General features: G+C 39.2%; 1 protein-coding gene across 6 annotated transcripts in view; it reads left to right on the plus strand.

Annotated features, from left to right (window-relative positions):
- The window catches only part of SMG6 (SMG6 nonsense mediated mRNA decay factor), a 232,556-nt gene that overhangs the window by 42,222 nt on the left and 166,489 nt on the right, over positions 1-23,845 (plus strand). For all 6 annotated transcript variants that reach the window (XM_081270215.1, XM_081270218.1, XM_081270217.1 and 3 more), the window contains 2 exons: positions 15,374-15,435; positions 23,343-23,488. In XM_081270215.1, coding sequence (XP_081126341.1) covers positions 15,374-15,435; positions 23,343-23,488 — 208 coding nt within the window. The remainder of the gene's footprint in view (positions 1-15,373; positions 15,436-23,342; positions 23,489-23,845) is intronic.

A 23,845-nucleotide genomic window follows, 5' to 3' on the forward strand; every position in this document is an offset into this window, starting at 1 on the left:
TAGTATTGAAGTTACTGCTTAGTTTTATTCTCCTAAGACTTAGTATATAGACGGTAAACCAGAAAAAAATTAAAAATATTTTCTATAATCTCTGTCTTTTTGATGCTGGAGTCCCTATAAATTGTATTAACCACACTTTCATTTGTAAGAGCTTCAGTGACTTTTTGAGTTGTCTTCCATTCACTGATGTAGAAATTTGTTGAGCATCTATTATTGGAATCATTAAATAATATCTCTTCCACATTGTTTTTTCCATGTCTTTTGTGCTAGAGCCATCAGAGAGCTATGTGACTAGGTAACATGTTGGTAACCCGTAGTATTACTTTTACTAATTTGTACTTTTGTGTATAATCAGCTTATATTAAGGAAAATTATATTAAGGAGACCTAGAGAATTGTTGCTGTTTCTGCCACATGGTGTCATCTTTGTGGAATCCCCTGGGAGAAATTTCTGCTTTCAGTATTAGAAATAGTTGTATGGGTTTTTTGTATTTTCTTTCATGCACATTTATGAATTTGTTATTTAGAATAATTCTCTCTTTATTTTAATTATTCTGGAGATTATAGCCAGACTGGTAACTTCCTCTAATAAGTGTAAAGAATTTACTGGCATGCGTTTTATGTCTTGACTTTACTGCCAGTGACTTCTTTTATCTTTTTCTTTTCATCTTTCTTGTTCTTTTATTTTCTCCTAGTACAGGTGATTAAATCCAGGATCTTGTGTATGCTAGTGCTGTACCACTGAGGATTATCCACAGCCCAGTTTTATTTTTATTTTGGGGCAGGGTCTCAAGTTGCTGAGGCTGGCCTTGAATTTGCAATCCTCCTGCCTCAGCCTTCTGAGGCTGGGATTAGAATTATATACCACCACACCCAGCTCTTTTCTTGTTTTTAATATGTTTTCTCTTGTGGTACAGTACATACCTTTGTATGTTATCTTAAATAACTTGGCTTTACAGTTTAAGATGGACATTTTCCTCTTTTCACTTGCTTACTCATTTGTAAAAGCTCTTCTCAGATTAGCTATTAGTCCCTGAAATGATCATTTTTTTCCCTGCCCCCATTCAGATTATTCCATTAAATATTTAGTGAGTACCTTTATGTGTTGTTATTTTTGTTTTGTTTTGTTTTAATATTTTATTTTTTAGTTCTCGGTGGACACAACATCTTTGTTGGTATGTGGTGCTGAGGATCAAACCCGGGCTGCACGCATGCCAGGCGAGCGCGCTACCGCTTGAGCCACATCCCCAGCCCCTATGTGTTGTTATTCTAGGCACTGCAAGGTAAATGATGTTGGTCCATCCCTCAGAGGTGTGGTGTAGTAACAAAATGGATGGATAAATACTTGCTTGTATTAAAGTATTACAGGTATGGTAATGTAAATATGTACACTGTTATAGAGGTGTAGTACAGAGGAGAAAAAGATTAACTGAGAAACACAAGGGTGGACATGGAAAGCCTTGATTTTGAAGGGTGGAAGAAATTCTTTAGGTAGACATGAACAGTAAGAAACAACGTAGATAAAAACATGATGTGGTTAGAAACTGCAAGGAATGGTTGCTTCTGAGATTCCTAGCCAAGAGTCTATCATTAGACTATCTTGGATCATGGTACAGACATTCACATTGGTGCTGTCTAATCAGTCATTTGGAACTGAGGATTTGTCACAAAGTAGATTGATTTGGGCTTTTGATTCACCCAAGCTTAGAAGTGAGTCCTTCAAATAGTTATTTTCTGCTTTATTTTATGCATTAGCTGAGGTTGACTCACCCTAAAGTCATGCCTTCCATCATTCTGGAAAGCTTTCTGTGCCAAACCTAGCTTGGCTTAGGAATAAGTAAGTTATGCTTTGTATTGTAACCATTGGCAATAAGTCCTATTCTTGCCCTTTACACTCACAGTAGGGCTGCAACTACTGAAGCACAAGAGAAAGAGGCATTGGGATAAAAACCCTTGATGAATTTGCATTTTTCTGGGATGTTTCTTTCTTAGTAAAGATGTTAACATCTTGTACTATCTTATGAAATTTTGAGCAGACTTGTGTCGCAGATCTCAAAGATGCTAGGTCCTAATTTGTAAAGCAAACTATGTTGAGGCAGTTGACATTCTCTTTGAGGAATTTCTTTGGCAGGTTTTCCTTTAGACTTCTGCACAGATCTGTACAACAGTATGACTTTTAAAATACTTACAAGTGACATATGTCAGACTGAATAAGGAACGGGGGATGTAGCTCAGTGGCAGAGTATTTGCCTAGTATGTACAAGGCCCAGGATTCGATCCCTGGTACCTAAAACAACAACAGCAACAACAATAAAGATGAATAAGGCATTAATAGATGTCCTTGATAATCCTGTGAGGCTGTCTCTTGCAGAGTAGGAGCCAGACCTTTTGTTGCATACCTAAATTTCTTGTTTTTTCCATGAATAAATTTCTTTATCTCTTTTCTCTGTAAAATGAGAATAGATTTGGTATTCGTTATTTAGTGCCAGTGTGGCTTTCTGTACCTAAGTGGAGCCACAGACTTAGCACAGTCATCTTTTTTTTATGCTGCTTTAGAGTTAGAATATTTGTAGGGGTTAGAACAAAGGATATTGACCATTAGAATAAAGGTATTTTGTTTTGTTTTGGTTTTTTTTTTTTTTTTGGTATTTTTGTGGAATAGCAGAAAAGGATGTAGTAATTTTAAAATTATTATAGTATAATATATGTAGAGAAGAGCACTCATATCAAGGTGACGCAGTTTGGCAAATTGTTATAAACTGAGTTTACTTCTTGTTTTTTACTTATACTACTTTCATTCTTCTCTTTTAACTCTAAACTCAAATGTTTCCAGTAGTTAATAGTAAAAGTGATAGGAATAGAACATTATAAATAAATTAGCAAGAAGTTAGTGCTCACAATTTCCTTGCTTCCTGTTATACCTGTTAAGATCAAGTTTCAGTGTTGAGAGAGGATAAAGAGAATGAAGAGAGAACTTGGAAGATAATGGATTGGATCAAAGGTAAAAGATTCAAAGGTATTTGCTATGTGTTTTGGATGATAAGAAATAAGACTAACCAAAAAACTAGCTGGAAGCAGGCCTTGACTCTAGTCACAGTGAAACTGAGTCTCACACCAATAGTGCTGTGGTTTTTGGCCTTAAACCGTCTGTCTGTTGCGGGGGGTGGGGGGGGGAGTGACATCATGGCCTGCCTGCTCCTGGACACGCTTGCTTCTGGTTAAATGTGGAATTCCAGAAGTTCTGCATTGCTATGTTTATAGCCTTGTCTTTGGTGTCAAGGCAGATGCCAGGGTGTACCAGGCCATGTTGTCCTTGAATAATCCATTTTTATTCTAATGGTTTTCTTTTCTTTGTCCTGTTAGCTGCCAGTGAGGTAGAGTTGCCTCTGTTGATAAAGAGCAGATACAGAAGTTCACATCCAAACCTGAATAGCCATTTTTAACTTGAAACACTTTTCCTAGGAGTTGATGCGCCAGAATCCTTCCCTTATTTGGTGCCTTGCTTAAATCTGAAGCTTGCTTAAGGTTGCCAGAGCTCCCTGTATGCTGGTTATTTGATTTTTGGTGCCCATAGCAGAGTAGTTGTGAAATAATTTTTTGTGGCTACATGTGCCTTAAGTTGAAGCTTCATTCTCCTTTGGATTTGTAGATTGGTTCTTGTTCCTCCCTTTCCTGAGAGATTCAGGGGTTTTCCTGTATTGTGGTAGGTGAGTGGGCAGAGGTTGCATTTTCAGATATTTTTTCTGAGCTGTGTAAAATTCCCTGATGATAGTGTGTAAATACACATATTCTTAGACTCTTGAAAACTCATTAATCAGGCAGATTTTGGATTTATCCAGGAAAATGTCAGTGCTTTTATTCATTTTATTGTTGCTCTTATTTTATTGCTGTGGAAAATAGGCTTTTAATCACTTATATTTTTTCTTGCTGGCATTATCTGAGGGTACAGTTAAGTGCTTTCACTGGTGTGCATGATATTATCTGGACTAGAAATATCTATCTACTTCCCCTAATCTGCAAAACTTCTCAGTTGGTTTGGCTTGGTAATCTCAGTGAATGATATGTGGAACCATTGATGGGTTTGTGTTTGAGATTTCTTTAGCTTTGGTCTTTGTATAAAACATCCCTGCTGTCTGTCTTGTTTCTGTGGGAGATTTAAAAAAGATCTCAGACACTGGAGCCTGGGTTGAACTTGGGCAGTCACCTAACCTCTGTGTTCTTTTTCTCATCTATAATATGGAAATAATAGTAGTACTTATCTCATAGGGTGGTGGTAAGGTTAAATAAGTTATTAAACATAAAGTGCCTAGAGTATTGCCCTGTACATAGAAGAGTAGCATGAGGTGCTGTTAACTTCTAAAGTATAGAACCAGCTCTATAAATTCATCCTGTTCTTAGGTAAGTTGCTGTCCCTAAGCTTCTAAGAGGTGCTGTCCAGTAGTTAAAATCAGATGTCAGGACACATTGCCGTCAGTGTGGTTTATGTAGCTAGGCAGAATAGTAGAGCTCTGGATAGGTAGATTCTTCCAGTCCTTTGCTTCCATAGACTGGACCCTGTTTTAGCTTTAGAGTATCTCTTTTATTCCTGATATATGGCAAGCCAGAAATTATATGAATACTCTTATCTTTGGAATGAAATCTCATGCATCCACCTCTCCATTCATTCCTGTATCATCTACTGATAACTCTTCTGTCCTGGGAGATAGAAATGAATTGTTCATTTTAACTGAGTTGTAACTCAGTGGGAGAGTGCTTGCCTAACATGTGTGAGGCACTGAGTTCGATTCTCAGTACCTCATATAAATAAGTAAAATAGTGGGCTGGGGATATAGCTCAGTTGTTAAGAGTGCTTGCCTCAAATGCACAAGGCCCTGGATTCAATCTTCAATCCCTAGCACCACACCCACATCCACACACATCCACACACACCCACACACACCCATATATATATATATATATATATATATATATATATATACACACACACACACACACATATATATACACACACACACACACACACACAAAGAAGAACCATTGGACTGGGGCTCAGTGGTAGAGCACTTGCTTAGCACATGTGAGGCCCTGGGTTTGATTCTCAGCACTGCACATAAATAAATAAATAAAATAAAGGTTCATCAACAACTAAAAAAAAAACTTAAAAAAAAAAAGAACCCTTGGGCTGGGGATGTGGCTCAAGCGGTAGCACGCTCGCCTGGCATGCGTGCGGCCCGGGTTTGATCCTCAGCACCACATACCAACAAAGATGTTGTGTCCGCCGAGAACTAAAAAAAATAAATAAATATTAAAAATTCTCTCTCTCTCTCTCCTCTCTCACTCTCTCTTTAAAAAAAAAAAAAAAAGAACCCTTGGGCCAGAGGGTAAATTCAGAGGCCCCAAGGTGTGAGTGTACTCATTCAAAGAATGGCAGGAAGCAAGAGTAGAGTAAGATTACATAGACCTTTTACATAGGACTTGTCAGGACTTTGACTTTTATCCTGATGTTAGTATTGTCTTTTCTTCCCCAGTCACTTGGGCAGATAGAGAACTGTTACTATTCAGGATTAGAATTCTTAAATTCTGATGGGACTCTTTCCCTTTGAATACCTTTGCTGGGTTTTGTCAAATTATCCTCCAAAAAGAGATGGATTTAAAGAAATTCTCATAGATAGTGGTGAGTGTGCAGTTTCCCTACGACATAAATATTTTTTCCCTGTGAATTTTTGTGATTTTTCTTTCTTTTTTTGGGGTGTGTGTGTGTGTGTGTGTGTGTGTAATATGTGGGCAACCTGTTTCATCACACAATTTTTCTTTCTTTTGTGTAATATTATGTGGATAAACTATTTCATCACTGTTAGATCTATATTTTAGTAAGTTTTTCAGCAGTCACTTATTAAGTGTGTGGTAACAATACCATAGAAGGCTATTTTAAAAATATTATTGAAAGGAAATAAGAATTTCTAAATTGGGGCTGGCGATGTGGCTCAAGCGGTAGCGCGCTCGCCTAGCGTGCGTGCGGCCCGGGTTCGATCCTCAGCACCACATACAAACGAAGATGTTGTGTCCGCCTAGAACTAAGAATAAATAAATGTTAAAATTCTCTCTCTCTCTGTCCCCCTCTCTCTCACTCTCTCTTTAAAAAAAAAAAAATTAAAAAAAAAAAAGAATTTCTAAATTATCTCTAAAATTGAAGTCAGTATTTCATTTAGTGTGAGTCTTTTTTGAAAGACTCCTACATGGTTTTGGACTACTGCTGGTGATTACTTGGAACTAGAATCACTGGAATGTAGGGATAGGGATTTTTTTTTAATACCTTTATTTTACTTATTTTTACGTAGTGCTGAAGATGGGACCCAGTGCCTCACACGTGCTAGGGAAGTGCTCTACCACTGAGCCACAACCCCAGCCCAGGGATAGAGATCTTGATTGAATGTACAATGGTCATCTTTTTCATCTGACTTTCTTCTCTTCTCTGATTCCATTGCCATCGGGTGACTACAATAACAGCCTCTTACCTGGTCCCCTGGCTTCTAGCACCCAGCATCAAAAACCAACCCTAAATTTTTTTCAGTTACCAGAATAACCTTTAAAAATTGAGCTTTGTGGGGCTGGGGTTGTGGCTCAGAGGAAAAGTGCTCGCCTAGCATGCGTGAGGATTTGATCTTCAGCACCACATTCATTACCTTTATTTAAGACTTAAATAAAGGTAATGTGTCCACCTATAACTAAAGAATAAATATTTTTAAAAAATTGAGCTTTGTGATGGATACAGTGGCATATACCTGTAGTGCCAGCAACTTGGGAGGCTGAGGCAGGAGAATTGCAAGTTGAAGGCTAATCTCAGCAACTTAAGTAGGCCCTAAGCAACTTAGTGAGACCCTGTCTTAAAATAAATGAATAAATAAATAAGAGCCGGGAATTTGCTCAATGGTAAAGTACCTCTAGATTCAGTCCCCTACTTTCCAAAAAATGAAGTTTTGCTCATGCCACTTACCTGTTCAAGACTCTTCAATAACTTTAAAGAGACCAGTCTCTTTTTAACAAGGACTTCTACAGCTTGGCCCTAAATAACAGTTCAGTCTCCCTCCTGCCAAAGCAATAATCTAGCAATGCCAGTCTACAGTACATTGCTCTTGGAACCATCACACATACTGTTTCCTTCGCTTATGATACATCAAAGCATGACTCCTTACCCACTTCAAAAGCAGCTGATTAATTCCTTAATCTTCATCAGCCAGTTTGATTTAATTGACATTTATAGGGCTTAAGTTTATGTATGTACTCTTGGAGAACCATTTTCTGTTTGCTCACCTGATCACAAAGCAGGAGATTCAGCCATTTTCTCTTCTCTTTGTTCAGTGCAGACACAGGGTGTCCCAGCTCCCCTACTATTTGGGTGGATGGGCATGAGAGTTCCCAGGGGCTGAGAAAGATGAATCAGAAAGAAGAGTCATTCAGAAAGTAAGCCAGTCAGAGCAACAGTGTTGCCCTTTGGCTGAACTTTCTCTTTTTCTGCATAAGTTTAGATGCTGAACTGGTGGCACTTTTGAACTGGTTGCTACAGATTGTCATACCACAGTACAGAGACTCATAAATTTTAATCTGCCACTTTCCCTGATTAGAGATGTTTTAGGAAGTGTCCAGGAGGCCTCTGGCTTAAGTGAAATCTTTGTTGGGCTTGGGTGTGTTTCTTTTCCACTGTCACCTAAACCTCTAGTGGCTTCTAAGGTAGGTATCCAGAGAGCCCCATTTATAGTTATCTGTAGCCTTTAGAGTATTTGAGTTCAAAAGATTTGAGAGCAGCAGTCATTTGGTGTCATTTGTGCTGTCGTAGAGTACGATAATGCTTTCACAAAAGCTGGCAAGAAGAGTTGGATTTAGTTAGAATCATACATTTGTGGGTTTTTAGCATTGGAAGGAATACTGTAAATTTGAGGTTCTCCTGAGGTGGTGAGAGGTGGGTGGTATCACAATATCCTGGGGGTTGGAGTTATTTAAAACCACACTCAACTCATCATTACTACCCCTCTTTACCTCTTAACCCCTAAGAATCATTGCTATTTCCAATACACGTGTGTGGTAGCCCTCAAGTGTTGTAGAGGTAGGAAAAAATTTTGAGACACCAGTATTTTAGATATTCTAGCCCAGATATCAACAGACTCTTCTGTCAAGGGCCAGATAGTAAATTTTTTGGGTTTTGTGGGCCATATACCCTCTGCTGCAGCTATTCAACACTGCCTTTGTAGGGAGAAAGCAGTCATAAACAACGTGTATTTTCTTTCTTTCTTTTTCCTCCTTCCCTCCCTTCTTTCCTTCCTTCCATACCAGGGGCACTTAACCACTGAGCCTCATCCTCAGCCCTTTTTATTTTTTATTTTGAGACAGGATCTTGCTAAGTTTCTTAGGGTCTTGCTAAGTTACTGAGGCTGGCTTTGAAATTATGATCATCCTACTTTAGTTTCCTGAGCTGCTGGAATTACAGAAGTGCCACTGTGCCTGACTTTATTTATTTATTTATTTTCAAGTTGCTCAGGTGATACATAGAAATTGAGGGAATCACTCCTGCTGATCTTACTCAGCCTATTCATTTTATAGTTGAAGAAACATGTTAGAAAGTTGATGTGATTTGTAGACAGTTACCTAGCAAATAAATAACATAACCACAATTTGAGTCTGGGTCTTCCACGTTAGGATCAGTGGTTTTTGTTCATACTCTTTTGTTCTGTTTTCATTCCCAATAACATATGAGCAGTAAATACAGATCAATCACATATTCATAACTCCTTTATACCTGGTTCAGAGTTCTCTAGTGATATCTAGCCAGGTACTCTAATCTCAACTGTTCCTGTGCATACTGGCTGGGTTTTCTGAAGTTGACTACTGATCTGACATTTAGCCCAGTTTCCCTTCTCTAACTAGGAGAGATAATGAAGTAATAGCCAAGTGATTCTTTTTTTTTTTTTAAAGAGAGAGAGAGAGAGAGAGGAGAGAGAGAGAATTTTTTAATATTTATTTTTTTGGTTTTCGGCAGACACAACATCTTTGTTCGTATGTGGTGCTGAGGATCAAACCCGGGCCGCACGCATGCCAGGCGAGCGCGCTACCACTTGAGCCACATCCCCAGCCCCCAAGTGATTCTTAAAAAGAATTTTTTTTCAGTTGTAGTTGGACACAATACCTTTATTTTATTTATTTACTTTTATGTGGTGCTGAGGATCAAACCCAGTGCCTTGCACAAGTTAGGTGAGCACTGTACCGCTGAGCTAAAACCCCAGTGATTTTTTTCGTTTTTTGGGATACGAGGGCTTGAACTCAGGGGCACTCAACCACTGAGCCACATCTCCAGCCCTATTTTTTTTTTTTTTTTAAGAGAGAGTGAGAGAGGAGAGAGAGAAAGAGAGAGAATTTTTAATATTTATTTTTTAGTTCTCGGCGGACACAACATCTTTGTTGGTATGTGGTGCTGAGGATCGAACCCGGGCCGCACGCATGCCAGACGAGCGCGCTACTGCCTGAGCCACATTCCCAGCCCTCCAGCCCTATTTTGTATTTTATTTAGAGACAGGATCTCACTGAGTTGCTTAGTGCCTGCCTGGCTTTTTTTTTTTTTTTTTTTTTTCTGAGGCTGGCTTTGAACTCTCTATCCTCCTGCCTCTGCCCCACCAGCTGCTGGGATTACAGGTATATACCACCGCTCCCGGTGTGCTTTTTTTTTTTTTATTTTATTTTTAATATTAGACTATGTTGGAACAGTAGTACTAAACTGCAATGTAAGGGTGAGAGCCATTTTTTCAAGGGGGTGAATTAGTTAGATTGTTCTATTTTTTATTATTATTATTTATTTTTTGATACCAGGGATTGAACCCAGAGACACTTACCCACTGAGCCACATCCCTAGCCGTTTTATTTAGAGACAAGATTTCCCTTAGTTGCTTAGTGCCTTGCTCAGTTGCTGAGGCTGGCTTTGAACTTGCGATCCTCCTGCCTCACTCTCCCCAGCTACTGGGATTACAAGCGTGCACCACCACACCCAGCAAGAGATTGTTTTAAAAGGTACATTTTTCACTTAAATTCACATGGCTCAGATCCAGCAATCTAAGTGGGGCATCTCTGTATGGAACTTGTGCTTAATTATAGTTAATTGAGCTATCTGTCATTCTGCTCAGAACAATTCAGGGGTGAAGAAAGTAAAGGTGAAGAATAATCATCATCCTTAGCCTTGGTGTGGCTCTTTGGTCTAAGTAAAGGATGTTCTACCTTAGCCTTGGTGTAGCTCTTTGGTCTAAGTAAAGGATGGGAGGATTGATTTTGATTTATTCTGTCATCTTACCAGGCATTTGAGTCAGGCTACTTGGCATGACTGTACTTTTTTCTTATCTATATCCTAGAAAGAAGAATATTTATGAATAACTTTAATTGCTATTAAATGATTATTATGTCACTGATAAACCTCTATATTTTCTGTGCCAGCAGCCCCTTCCTCACTTCTCTTCTCACCCAGAAATATTTCCTGTCTAAAGAATAGTGATAGCAAGGAAGTCACTGTACCTCCTAACATCTTCATAGTTGGTAGGCCTTGTCCTAGGTTTGGAACATAAATGGGAGCTGGCAAGTCGGTATGTTATTTATCTTCTTGAACTATAGACTTTTTGGCATGAGGGACCCTGTCTTGTTAGACTAGGGGCCACAGGGATGAGGGTTGCAAGTAGATAGCCAGTATACTCACATCCTGTACCATCCTATGATCTCAGGCTTTAGAAAGGCTGATGAATGGGCTTTGATTGACTATTGTGAAAATCTTTGACATTTTACTAACAGATACTTCTGAAATGTGGTCTCCACCTATGTTGTAACAAATCTAAAAGGACATAGTCTGCTTTTTAAAACACAGTACATACCTGTAATCCCAGCAATTGGGAGGTTGAGGCAGGAGGATTGCAAGTTCAAAGCCAGCTCAACAACTTGTCAAGGTCCTAAGCAACTCAGTGAGACCCTGTCTCTAAATAAAATCCAAAATGGGCGGGGTTGTGGCTCAGTGGTTGAGTTCCCCTGGGTTCAATCCCCAGCACCAAACAACAACAACAACAAAACAACCCACAACAAAATTGGATTATTTAAAAAAAATATTTGGTATGTATGGATCATATAGATTCCTCTTTTTTTTTTTTTTTTTTTTTAAGCTACCAGGGCTTGAACTTAATCACTGAGCTACATCCCCAGCCTGTGTTTTTTTTTTTTTTTTTAAAGGGCTGGGGCTCTGGCTCAGTAGTAGCGCACTTGCCTGGTATGTGTGAGGCACTGGGTTCAATTCTCAGCACCACATATAAATAAATTTAAAAAAATAAAGGTCTATCAACAACTAAAAAAAAAAAATATATATATATATATATATATATATATATATATATTCAAAAAGAAAGGCCGCCTCTCTGTGCTTTGAAACCAGTGAGAATATGGAACACTTCACAAATTTGCATGTCATTCTTGAGCAGAGGCTGATCATTCCAGTTTTAGTATGTGCTGCTGAAGTGAGCACTCTAAAACATTTAAAAAATGAACCTTTGGAATTCATTTTAATACTGAGCACTCATATGGTCCTTAAAATGATTCATTTTTCAGAAATTTTATTTTCTACACAACTTTGTAGAAGCAGGAACAACTATTTAGAGGTTGAAATTGGGCATATTTCAGAATTCCCTTCTGTTGTGTTGTATTGATGCTGCTGAGCAGCTTTTTTTTCTCCTTCTTTGCTCTAAGGTTCACAAAATACTTAGATGTAATTTTGGGGGAATTATTTCCAGGGCTTGTATAAAGCATTTACTCCTCAAAATGCTGCAGTTTGTATTATTTTATTTATCCTTTCAGTCTGAGTTAGGTAGTGTCCGTGGTAAAAATTCCATTTTACAGTTGAGGAGCAGTCCAAAATGTTTTATTCATAGTCCAACAGTGAGTGACAGGATGGACTTTATTCCAGAGACCTACCCATCCACAAACTGCCATTAATATCTCTCTGGTTAAACTCTGGAGTCTGCAGTGAACTGGTTTTGTACTTGAGCTAAGGAGCCTGGAGCCCTTAAATGATTCCAGCACACTTACAGGGATATACCCAAGAAGCCTTTGTAGTGAACAGTATTTAAATGTGTAAGGGAGACTTGGAGACAGATAGTCTCACATTTCTTTCTCCATCTGAATGAGACCATCTTATGTTTTAACATAACATAGGTGTATGTTAAAAATTTAAAAAGTTTCAGAAATCGAAGTATCTGTGTGATGTGTTAAAGAGGGAGAAAATTTAGACTAAGGCTTTGCTGACTGGACTTGGTATCATTTTAGAGTTCTCCAAAGGTTCTGTGTCAGTGCTAGCTGACTTCATGGTGTCAAGGTATGAATATTGTTTAGGGCCCATTTTGATCAATGTGTAACAAATGAATCTCCCTCTGTATAATATGCTTTCCCTCTAGGAGGCATCTTTGTCTTTAGTTTCCTTGTAATTCGAGTGTTAGGATGACAACAGAGAGGAACTATGTTTAGGGTGGTAGATACTTTCAGACTAAAGTAGTTCTTTTTAACAAGGTCAGGAGAAAAATGTGTGTGTGCTTATTAAAAGTTCCCTGTAGTTCCCTTCACTCCCACTTGTTGAAAAATGATGCATTGAAAACTACTTTTTAGGCCTGTAATCCCAGTAACTCTGGAGGCTGAGGCAGGAGGATCATGAATTTGAGGCCAGCCTCAACAATTTAGCAAGACCCTGTCTCAAAATAAAAAACTAAAAGGGCTGGCGGGAATGGGGTTGTGGCTGGTGTTAGAGTGCTCGCCTAGCACACGTGAGGTATTGGGTTTGAACCTCAGCACCACATAAAAATGAAATAAAGATATTGTGTCCACCTACAACTAAAAAATAAATATTAAAAAAAAATGGGGGGCTGGGAATGTTGCTCAGGGGTAAAGTGCCCCTGGATTCAGTCCCTAGTATCAGAAAAAAAGAAAACCCCTTTTTACTGAAAATATGATATTGGCAAATATGAATTCAGGTTATTAGGTGGGCTTCATCTACTGCCCTAAGGGAAGGATCTTTGGGAAGTGTAGATAGACCCATGATGTTCTCAAAACCTCTTGGGGCCTTTGGTCTTGGTGTCATGCTTGGATAAGGAGGATTAGTGTCATTTTGATTCTGCCAAATTACCTTTTACATGTGAATATCATGAATTTTTAAAGGATTCTTCCTGGTTATGAATTAGTTAACCAGTATTTGATGGACAGCTGTGGGAAGTTTAAATAGAGAAGATATATTTCTATCTTTTTAAAAAATCTTTATTTATTTATTTTTATATGGTGCTAAGGATTGAACCCAATGCCTCACATGTGTGAGGCAGGCGCTCAACCACTGAGCTGCAGCCCCAGCCCCTATTTTTATCTTTTTATTTGAAATAATTTTATCCCTACAGAAAAGTTGTAAGAATAATATAATACAAAGAACTCTCACATATTCTTCTCTCAGATTTCTCTAGTTGTTCACATTTGACCTCTTGCTTTATTTGTTTATAGAAGGTCAGGCTTGCTCTGTAGCTGTTCCTTACCTTTCCCTTCTGTTAAAGGAAGCAGTGTCCCTGGCTCTCACTCACTTGCTGTAAGGACAGTTATCTTCGAAAAAGTGTCCTTAGCTTTTTAACTACGTAAGTCAATGTTCGATCTAGAATAGCCAATTAATATAATTCACTTAAGGCAAAGATAGAGACTGAAGTTTGTATGCTGAGTTATTTTCTCTTTTCACAATAGTGGGGATTGAATTTGGGACCTTGCGCGTGCTAGGCAAGTGCTGTATCACTGAGTTATGTCCCCAACCCTGAAGTCATTGGTAAAGTGAGAATTTACCCCTTTCCCTACACCAACCTTCCATCTGAAAGAAGGAATAAACTAGAAGTGTTTTTCCTTTGGCGCAGATGATTCAGGGCTACTGGATTATTTCTTACCCTATTAAAATTACCCTCTTGTGATCAAGATTCTAAACCTTCTTGTCTGACTGAAAGATCTTAAGCATATTGCTTCTATGAGACCAGGGAAGGTGATAGTAAAATTGGGTCTTTAGGTCATCTCTAGAGTTGAACTGAAAATTTCACCCTTTCCTTTGTTTTGCCCAGATGGAACTGTTGGCTTTAGAAACATATTTTTCTAGAACCTTGAACAAGATATAAAGGCTCATGGGCCACATGTGGCTGGCAAATTGTGTTTTTGACTTGCTTAATGTTTAACTTTTTTTTTTCCTAGTAGCCAATATTTATTTATTAGTGCTGTACTGGGAATTAGACCCAGGGGCACTTTATCACTGAGCTAGATCCTCAGCCCTTATTTTATTTTATTTTAAGATAGAGTCTAAGTTGCTGAGGCTGGCTTTGAACTTGCTATCCTCCTGCCTTGGCCTCCAAAGTAACTGGAAATACAGGTATTCTCTGCCATGCCTAGCAGTAGCCAATATTTAAAAGCCAGAGGATTTTAGCTGGGTGCGTGGTGACACATGTTGCCTCCAGCAGTTCGGGAGGTTGAGGCAGGAGGAACTCAAGTTCAAAACCATCCTTGGCTACTTAGTAAGGCCCTAAGTAGCTTAGCAAGACTGTGTCTCAAAATAAAAAGAGGGGGGTACTGGGGATGTGACTCAGTGATTAAGTGCCCCTGGGTTCATTCTCTGGAATGTAATATATGTACATATATACATATATACATACATATATACATAAATGCCAGAGGATTTTATATAAAAACAGATTCCTGTTTCCAGCTAGAACTGGAGAATAATAGCCCCAGGTCACTGCTTTCCTATCAGCCTACTTTATTCCTGGCCTCTGTAGACACTTGGATTTTCAGCTCTAGACCCTAGAACTTAAACTTCAGTTTTGAAAGCTGTTGATGTACGATTTGATGATTATCCTTGGTTATCAAAGACAAGTTCTGCTTTCCTGGATAGGTAGAAAAATATCTCATAGATCAGATCAAGGCTTTCTCCAGAATAATCCAGAACAAAATCTCTATTCCTCTCAGTCTCATGTTCATCCTTAAGGAAGCCAGAATGGCTTCTGGATCCAAGAGAGTTCCAGGCATCTTCGTTTATTCATTGCTTCATTCCCTGCACACAGGTACCACTGCCAGCAGAGGGTGCTATCCGCTTACTGAGTCTACTTTTGTCTTGGCGCAGCTGAGCGACAGCTGTTGGGCATGTGCCCTGGGTCTGTGTGAGAGTTTGGGCATGTCCTTTTGGTTCCCATCCCCAGTGCCCACCCCTTAGGCCCTGGCCAGGTTATTGTGTCACTGGGGACTCTGTTCAGTAACAGGAAACTAGGAAAAGTTTAATTGTTTTCTCCTCTCTCTTTTTTCCCATGCAGCTGAACAAAAGGTTCATCCTCAGTTTTCTCCATGCCCATGGGAAGCTGTTTACCCGGATTGGGTAAGTGTGCAGGATGTTTATTTTATTTTCCTACATTACAAGTCATTTTGGAATTTAATATTGTTAGCAACTAGACTCTGTTTGTAACTGAGGGCACAGGGTGTGAATTCTTAGAGGCCTCCACCTTCTCTTGCCTTCATTCTCTCCTGCTGTGCTCATGAAGTTTAGGAAATATTACTCTCCGTCTTTCCATCTCTTCTTTCTGTACCTTTACCAAACTCCTCTTTTAAGGACAGTTTTTTTTCCCCAGCCCCCTTTCTAGTCCTCCTAGGGTTCTCTTTCCACTGCCTTCTGGCTCAGTCTCTAGTGAGCTCCTTGAGGCAGTCATGCTTCTTCATCCATGGGTGTAACTGCCAGGGGTCCTTCTTGGGAAAAAACTCTCCACTAATTTTCCTTCAAAGACAGTAGGAACATTTTATTCCTCCATATCCTTCTGACCCACACCCCTTCCTTCTGTGCTACATTTCCTGTACCATATTGATGATCTCAGTAAATACCAAGACTGTTCTATGGTTTTACCATCCACCATGGATTTACTATAAATCTCAGGGAAGGTAGTCTGTGCAAAACCCTATTACTTCATATTTTATTTTCCTAAAGTGATCCTAAAGCCTGACTAAATGCCTTCATATCAAAGCAGATGTATGCTAAATATCTCTTTGGTGTAGGTCCTTTCTGGGTACAAAACAGTGAAGAGAGGGAGAAGTAGCTGTGCTCCCAGACAGGATTTTAATATTTTCTGAACTAGAGGTTTTATTGTAAGGTATCCTTTGAGGTGACTAATTTTAGATTATAAATCCTCCAGTTATTATAAGTATTTCCCTTTCACTTTCTGTCATAAACTTGCAAGTTTATCTGTAATGCTCTAGGTTTCCTTAGTGGAAATAGGAGCTGTGTCAGTTTCTATAAACTTTTGTATTTAACTCTTTGAGAAGCTGAAAGGCTTTGTCCTGCTTGAAGTAACACTGCCCCATGGATAGTGAACTAGAATGTGAGTTTAGCACATATTCATTTGGCATCAGCCTGGGCAGGAGTTATAGTAATGGCCATTGCAAGTTTTAATTTTGAAATGATTAAGTTCTAAATAACTCACTTAGGAAAAATTAACTGGGTGCATCAGTAGTTCCCCCATCTCTAACTCAACGCCAGCCACCAATGTAAGCTCTACTGTGGCAGGAGTTTTTGTTTATCACTGTTGTATCTTGAGTACCTGGCACATATAGTAGGTACTCAGTTAATATTTGTTGTGTGAATGAATGAATCTTTATAAGAAATGGATGGATTATGAAAAACCAGAGAAGGATCTGGTATTCTAACAGGTGACCCAAGCTTATCATTAGCGATTAATATAAAGATGCAGTTATGTGGTAGATAAGACGATATCAGTGTCATCTTATAAAATAACACATCACAGCAAGAAATTTTATTGTGTTACACTTAACAATCGATGGTGTTGTTACTCCTTATCTCTTGATATTCTGTATATTTAATCATATTTTTAATTAGACCTTTATTCCCTCTTTCAGAATTCTTTGTTTGGGATACTAGGGATTGAACTCAAGAGCACTCGACCCACTGAGCCACATCCCCAGCCCTATTTTGTATTTTATTTAGAGACAGGGTCTCACTGAGTTGCTTAGCGCCTCGATTTTGCTGAGGATGGCTTTGAATTTGCGATTCTCCTGCCTTCGCCTCCTGAGCTGCTGGGATTACAGGTGTGCGCCCCCGCGCCCAACTCAAAATTCTTATATTTAAACACAGATATTCTGGAAGAAGTTAGGGACAATAATGATTGGGACAATAAGTTAGGGACATTAATGACAATAATGAAATGCTGGAAAATTGAGATTTGGGAAGAAAAATTAATCTTAAAACACTAAGGCGAGTAGCTGGGGATGTAGCTCAGAGATAGAGCACTTTCCTAGCATGTTCAAGGCTCTTGGTCCAATCCCCAGTGCTGAGAAACAAAAACAAAACACTAAGGTTAAAAAAAAAAAGATAGAGGCAGTTGTAAGGTACCCTAACTGTGTTTAAAAGTAAAAGACTCATAACCAGATAGCCTTGATTTTTATGGGATGACAGTAAGAGAAATAGGCTTATGGTGCAGCTGGAGAGATATGGGTTATATGTAAGAACATTTCACAGAGGGAAGATGTTTGAGAATTTCCTTCCCCGGAGACCTTTAAAAAGGAATAGATTATCTCTTTTGTCTGTGGCGGTTTACTGTGGTTCAGATTATTTAGGAACTCTTCCATTCCTGCATATAACGTTCTGTTGTCAAAAGACAAAGTCAGTTCAGTTTCACTTTTATAAAAGATGAGTTATGGTAGTTTTCAGTGAGGAAAGTATATATCAATTCTGGGCATACTTCAGACCCTTGAAGAATATTCCACTTAACGCTATCTTGTAGGTAAAAGAGAATTGAGCTGCAAATTTATTCAGGAAGGCAAAAATAGCAATGACATTTCTATTGTTAAAAAAGAAAAGTATAGAAGTCTGTAAGACTAGAACAGCAGTGATCCCAAGCCACATTCAACATCATGGACTGTTGCCTAATTACCAAGAAGATGTGAAATGTGGGAGGCGTGAAAACGAATTAAGACTGAGGAGATTGTAATAGGGAGCAGCTGAATGCAGCGCTGTTGCTTTAAAGCGGTTCCTCCAGTTTTGGTCTTCTCTGTGCTTGGTGATCCATGGTGCATCAGTATATAAATGAATGCCTACTGTGTGCCAAAACAAGTCTTCTTACTCTTAGCATCAGCTGACAAGAGGCTTTAATGAGATAAAATATCAAAAAGAGTGTTTTTACCACTCACTAGTTACAAGACTTCAAGAGTAGAAAGTAAGTCAAACCTGAGACCTTCAGTTTCTTTATCAGTGGTTTAAATAGATGATCTCTGAGGTCCCTTCTAGTTCTTATTTCTGTAGCACTACGTGTTTTCTCTCATTTCCACCCTGTTACATAGCTTAGTTTTTGTTTGTTTATTTATTTTGCTCCTGGGTTGCTCTTGCTTTGTTTAGTGTTAAAAAAAAAATTGAGAAATTGATTGAGAAAAGTTAGGAAGCCTGATTTTTTTCTGTAGAGAATATTGTTTAGCCCAGCTGTGTTCCTGAGTATTTGAGGGGTTGGGTCCTGTGTGGTTAGTCATTGTCTGAGTCACTCTGGAGTCTGGGTTCCCATTGTGTCTGAAAGATTGGTTTCTTAAAACTGCCATTCAAATGAGACAAGGTATCTCTAGAGATCACTTCACAAGCCAGTCACTTAAGTCAGTGAAATGCATATCCTGAAAATGATCATGTCTTCTAAGCTTTTAAAGAATAGGGATGGAGTCTTCATGGACTCAGGAAGAAGAATTGTTCAGGATTCCAGGTGGCTCCTGCTAGATGCTTTCCTGGTGAGAGGTAAATCAGACCTATACTTGGCCTCCACTGAAAGAGAGTGGGAAACTGGCAGCCTCTGGGCTCTTGTTTTGTGACAAATGGAATAATTTTGCTTCCCATTATTGCTTTGGTTAAAGTTACCACTTTGGCTTTTACTTTCTTGCCTGGTCATGCTATTTGCACAGCTTCAAGCTCTCTTGGAATTCAAAGACTGATATATTTATTTTGGACTTTGAATTTTTAAAAATGTAATGTTTGTATCTTATTTTAAAAAAAATTTTTTTTAGTTGTAGGTGAACACAGTACCTTTATTTTATTTATTTATTTTTTGTGGTGCTAAGGATCAAACCCAGTGTCTCACATGTGCAAGGCAAGCACTATACCACTGAGCTACAACCCCAGACCTCTTAATTTATTTTTAAAACTAACAAATGTTTTTAAACACAAAAGTAAGAGCTGTTCATTGTTGGGGAATTTTTTTTCCCTTATTATACAGTTTATACTGTAAAACATCTAGAAAACATAGCAAAAAGAAGAAATAAAAATTACTCATACTCTTACTACCCATATATAACTATCCATTTTTAACATTTGGTATGTATTTCTTGGGTCTTTTTTTCTGTGTATCATATATACACAATTATGTACTTTTTTAATATTTATTTTTTAGTTGTAGCTGGAAACAATACCTTTTAAAGAGAGAGTGAGAGAGGAGAGAGAGAGAGAAAGAGAGAGAGAGAGAGAGAAAGAATTTTTAATATTTATTTTTTAGTTCTCGGCGGACACAACATCTTTGTTTGTATGTGGTGCTGAGGATCCAACCCGGGCCGCACGCATGCCAGGCAAGCGCGCTACCGCTTGAGCCACATCCCCAGCCCTCAATACCTTTATTTTATTTACTTATTGTTACGTGGTGCTGAGGATCGAACCCAGGGTCCCGCATGTGCTAGGTGAACGCTTTACCGCTGAGCCACAACTCCAGCCCTTAAGTTGTTTTCTAAATATTATTTTCATTAACTGTATGTTGAAGTTTTCCCCACATGCTTAAAAATGTAATGCACCTTTTAAAAAAATATTTTGTTGTTTAGCTGTTTTTAGTTGGACACAATACCTTTATTTTATTTTTATGTGGTGCTGAGGATCAAACCTGCACGTGCCAGGTGAGTGCTCCACTGCTGAGCCAAAACCCCAGCCCCTATAATGCACCTTTTTTTTTTGTTTTGTTTTGTTTTGTTTAAAGAAAGAGAGAGTTAGAGAGAGGGAGAGAGAATTTTTAATATTTTATTTTATTTTTTTTAGTATTTGGCGGACACAACATCTTTGTATGTGGTGCTGAGGATCGAACCCGGGCCGCACGCATGCCAGGCGAGCGCGCTACCGCTTGAGCCACATTCCCAGCCCCTATAATGCATCTTTTAAAAAACAATAGTCAATGTGTGGATGTGCAACACTATTATTGTTAGGCATTTTAGGTTGCTTCCAAGTTTTTACTACCATAAATGACCATGTTGTGATGCTTTTTCTTCTTTATTGCTGCTGATGCAGTTTTTTCTTCTTCTTGGTTTAAATTTTATAATTATTACTTAAGTAATATTTATAAATTTTTATAAAAATATAACTTGACAACTAAGGCTAAGATTTCTTTCAATACAGCCCTAATTCTGTGCTTCCAAAGAGATAAAACTTGACATTAGGTTATGTATTCTTTTTTTTTCTTCTTTTTTTTTTTTTTTTTTTTTTTTTTGAGAGAGAGAGAGAATGTCAATATTTATTTTTTAGTTATCGGCGGACACAACATCTTTGTTTTTTTTTGTATGTGGTGCTGAGGATCGAACCCGGGCCGCACGCATGCCAGGCGAGCGCACTACCGCTTGAGCCACATCCCCAGCCCTAAGTTATGTATTCTTCAGGACCTTCTAACTACATTTACTTACTTAGATATATGTTCATGAAAACATGTAGTTTTATTTTTTGGGTTTTTCCAAACAAAAATTATATATTTCTCAATTATTTGGGGTAAAGCAAAGATTATTTCTCAAAGAGAAAGGCATCAACTACTTACAGGTAGTATGAGGCCAAAATCAGATAGGATTTTAGTTGCAAAACTGGGAACCAGAAGTCTCATTATTGAGCTCTGAGATGGAGACTTTTGTCTTTGTTTCCTTCTTTGATTGCTTAACAAGGCTGATTTTGTCTAGATCCATCTTCCTTCATACTCACATGTGACATTACTCTAACCTACATCCTTATGCATTTGACTTTTTTTCTTTTGTTTTAAACCTGTTGTACTGGTCAGAAGGAAAGAAGAGAGGATTTAAAAAAAAAAACTTAAAAAAAAATGTGGACATTTGACCTGCACTGGTTTGAGACTTTAGTCTGACCCAGGGAGTGTTAATGAATCTGTTTCAATTCCCATCCCAGGGAAGAGGCTTCCTCAGACATGGCTTCAGCTTCGAAATAAGACTGTCCCACGTGACTCTTCTGTCGTTCTGTGCTGGCTCTCTACTGCCTTTCAACACGGAGACACATGGGTCTGAAACTTGCCCAGTGTGGCTGCTTTTCAAGCAGAGTGAACTCTGCTCTTCTCGTAATGAGAAGTGCTAGCCCCCCTCCCCACCTCCAACCAGAAAGAGTGCTGCACAGTGTCAGGATTTAAAATGAAACCTTTGTTATAGCCCATGGGGAAAAATGGATCCAATCCAGCCCCAAACATATCACTCTCAGCCATTCCAAATCTACCAAGAGTTTTAGCGGCTCTGAAACTTTTTAGAGAGAAATAAGTTTTGTTTTTGCTTTATTTTGAGGGGGGCACTTGAAATGGTATGTGGGGGAGAAAAGCAAATGCATGGTGTGTTTTGTGCCAGTGGAAATGAGGACAGCTCAGCAGAGAAGGGAACTGGAATGTAAACTGTAATTGACCCATAGCTGTGGCATGACTTCTGGGCACCAGAGGGTCAGCAATAGGGGTTGCCGTCCAAGGGCAAGGAATGAAGGTTGCCAAGATTCAAGAAAGCTCTGGGTTTTCTAATCTGGGGAGGGTACTACTACTCCAGAGGGAAAGGTCCAAGGTTGGGGTGAAACTAGCAGCACCTTTCTCTGGGACTTGTTTTGTCTCTTTTGTGAAGGATTCCCTAGAGAGAATTTTTTTTTTTTAATATTTATTTTTTAGTTATTGGAGGACACAACATCGTTGTTTGTATGTGGTGCTGAGGATCGAACCCGGGCTGCACGCACGCCAGAGGAGCGCACTACCGCTTGAGCCACATCCCCAGCCCTCCCTGTGGCTTTCCAGAAGCTATTTATTAATCTAGCCTGGAGCTGTTCCCCACCCCACCCCTCTGTACCACAAGCAGTTTGTTTGGTGGTGGTGGTGGTAGGGTGAGGGTGGATAAAAGATACTTTGCTGACCACGGATTGTTCAGTATTGCCCTAAGGCCCATATGCCTTGTTTCTTTCGCTAGCACCAAGTTTGAGTTTGCTTTTTATTTTGGAGGACTTCAGCTGTGGTTTGTTCCTGTTGCCAGAGGAGCTCTAGGCATGCACCACTGTTTAGGATCCAGTGGCCACATTTGGCAAGCAGTGGTTTGAATGACCTCTCCTTAGGAGTCCTAGGTCACAGGCTAGATTTCTGCCTCTCTGCATTACAGGCTCTTCCTGTATTGGGAGTGGCAGTTGGCCAGGGCATTATATTTCCACTGGCCTGAAAACATACAGACCCTGATGAGCAGAGGCTTGTAAGAGGGAGGAGGATGGCAACACAGGAAGAGCTGAAATAGATCATTGGAGCCCTAGGTCTAGGGGCTCTTCAAGGGGAAATTTGGGATCTTAGATAGGGCAATTAGTATGATAGTACCTAAGGAGACAACAGCAGAACTCTTTTTTTTTGGTACCAGGGATTAAACTCAGGGGCACTCAACCACTGAGCCACATGCCATATCCCTAGCCCTTTTTTAGTATTTTATTTAGACAAGGTCTCACTGAGTTGCTTAGATCCTTGCTAAGTTGCTGAGGCTGAGTTTAAACTTGTAATCCTCCAGCTTCAGCCTCATAAGCATGTGCCACCATGCCCTTCTATATGATTTCTTGAAGTAAATCCTTACGTAAAGAATCTTTAGCTTTGTGTGACTCTTATAGAATAAAGTTTTTATACCAGACAGTTTGGGGGATACGTAGGTGTTTGTTAGAGCTTAAAGGAAATTTGTCCACAATTTAGAAAAACTCATTGTTTCAGAAAGAAACTTTTATGTCAGCTTGAATTCAGTTCTTGCCAGGGGTTAGGAAATAGCATACCAAAGCATAATAACTCATAGCAATTTACCCAAGAATTGAGTTGGTTCCATCTCCAAACCCTGAACACTTTATTCTTTTTTCTTAAAATCTGATCAGAATTGCAGGATACCAGGAAGTTTTGTGAAAGTACCAAAAAAACATCTTAGGCATTAATTGTTGGCTCCCAGGAGATGAGGGGTGGTCTCTCCAAGTGATGTTGGGGATGAACCTCACTTTTGGGCTCCCTGTATTTGCAGGATGGAGACATTCCCTGCAGTGGCTGAGAAGGTCCTCAAGGAGTTCCAAGTGTTGCTACAACATAGCCCATCTCCTATTGGAAGTACCCGCATGCTGCAGCTTATGACCATCAACATGTTTGCTGTACATAACTCTCAGTTGAAAGGTAAGGAACACCCAGTTACTTCATCTAGACAGTCTAGCTTCTTTCCTATGCTACTTTATCCCTACCCTTGCCCCTGCCAAACACAGATACTCTGCCCCTACCCCTCAGTTGCCTTTCAGATCTTTAGTTTACTCTCCAAAATCAATAAGACTCTCTAGTGCTTGGGTGGGATAGGAGGAGGGAATCATGGGTGTAGAGCTTAATTTGCAATCCCAGAGATGCTGTTGCACATCTGGCTGTGCTAAAGGCAGCAGCAAGGCCTCTTGGAGGCTGCAGACCCAGAGCCTCTCCCAGGGGAGAGGCATTGCTGAAATGTTTCATTGCAGAGACCATACGCTTGGCAGGGATTGGGAATAG

Source organism: Spermophilus citellus, assembly GCF_964194105.1.
Source record: "Spermophilus citellus genome assembly, chromosome: 17".
NCBI classification, from domain to species: Eukaryota; Metazoa; Chordata; class Mammalia; order Rodentia; family Sciuridae; genus Spermophilus; species Spermophilus citellus.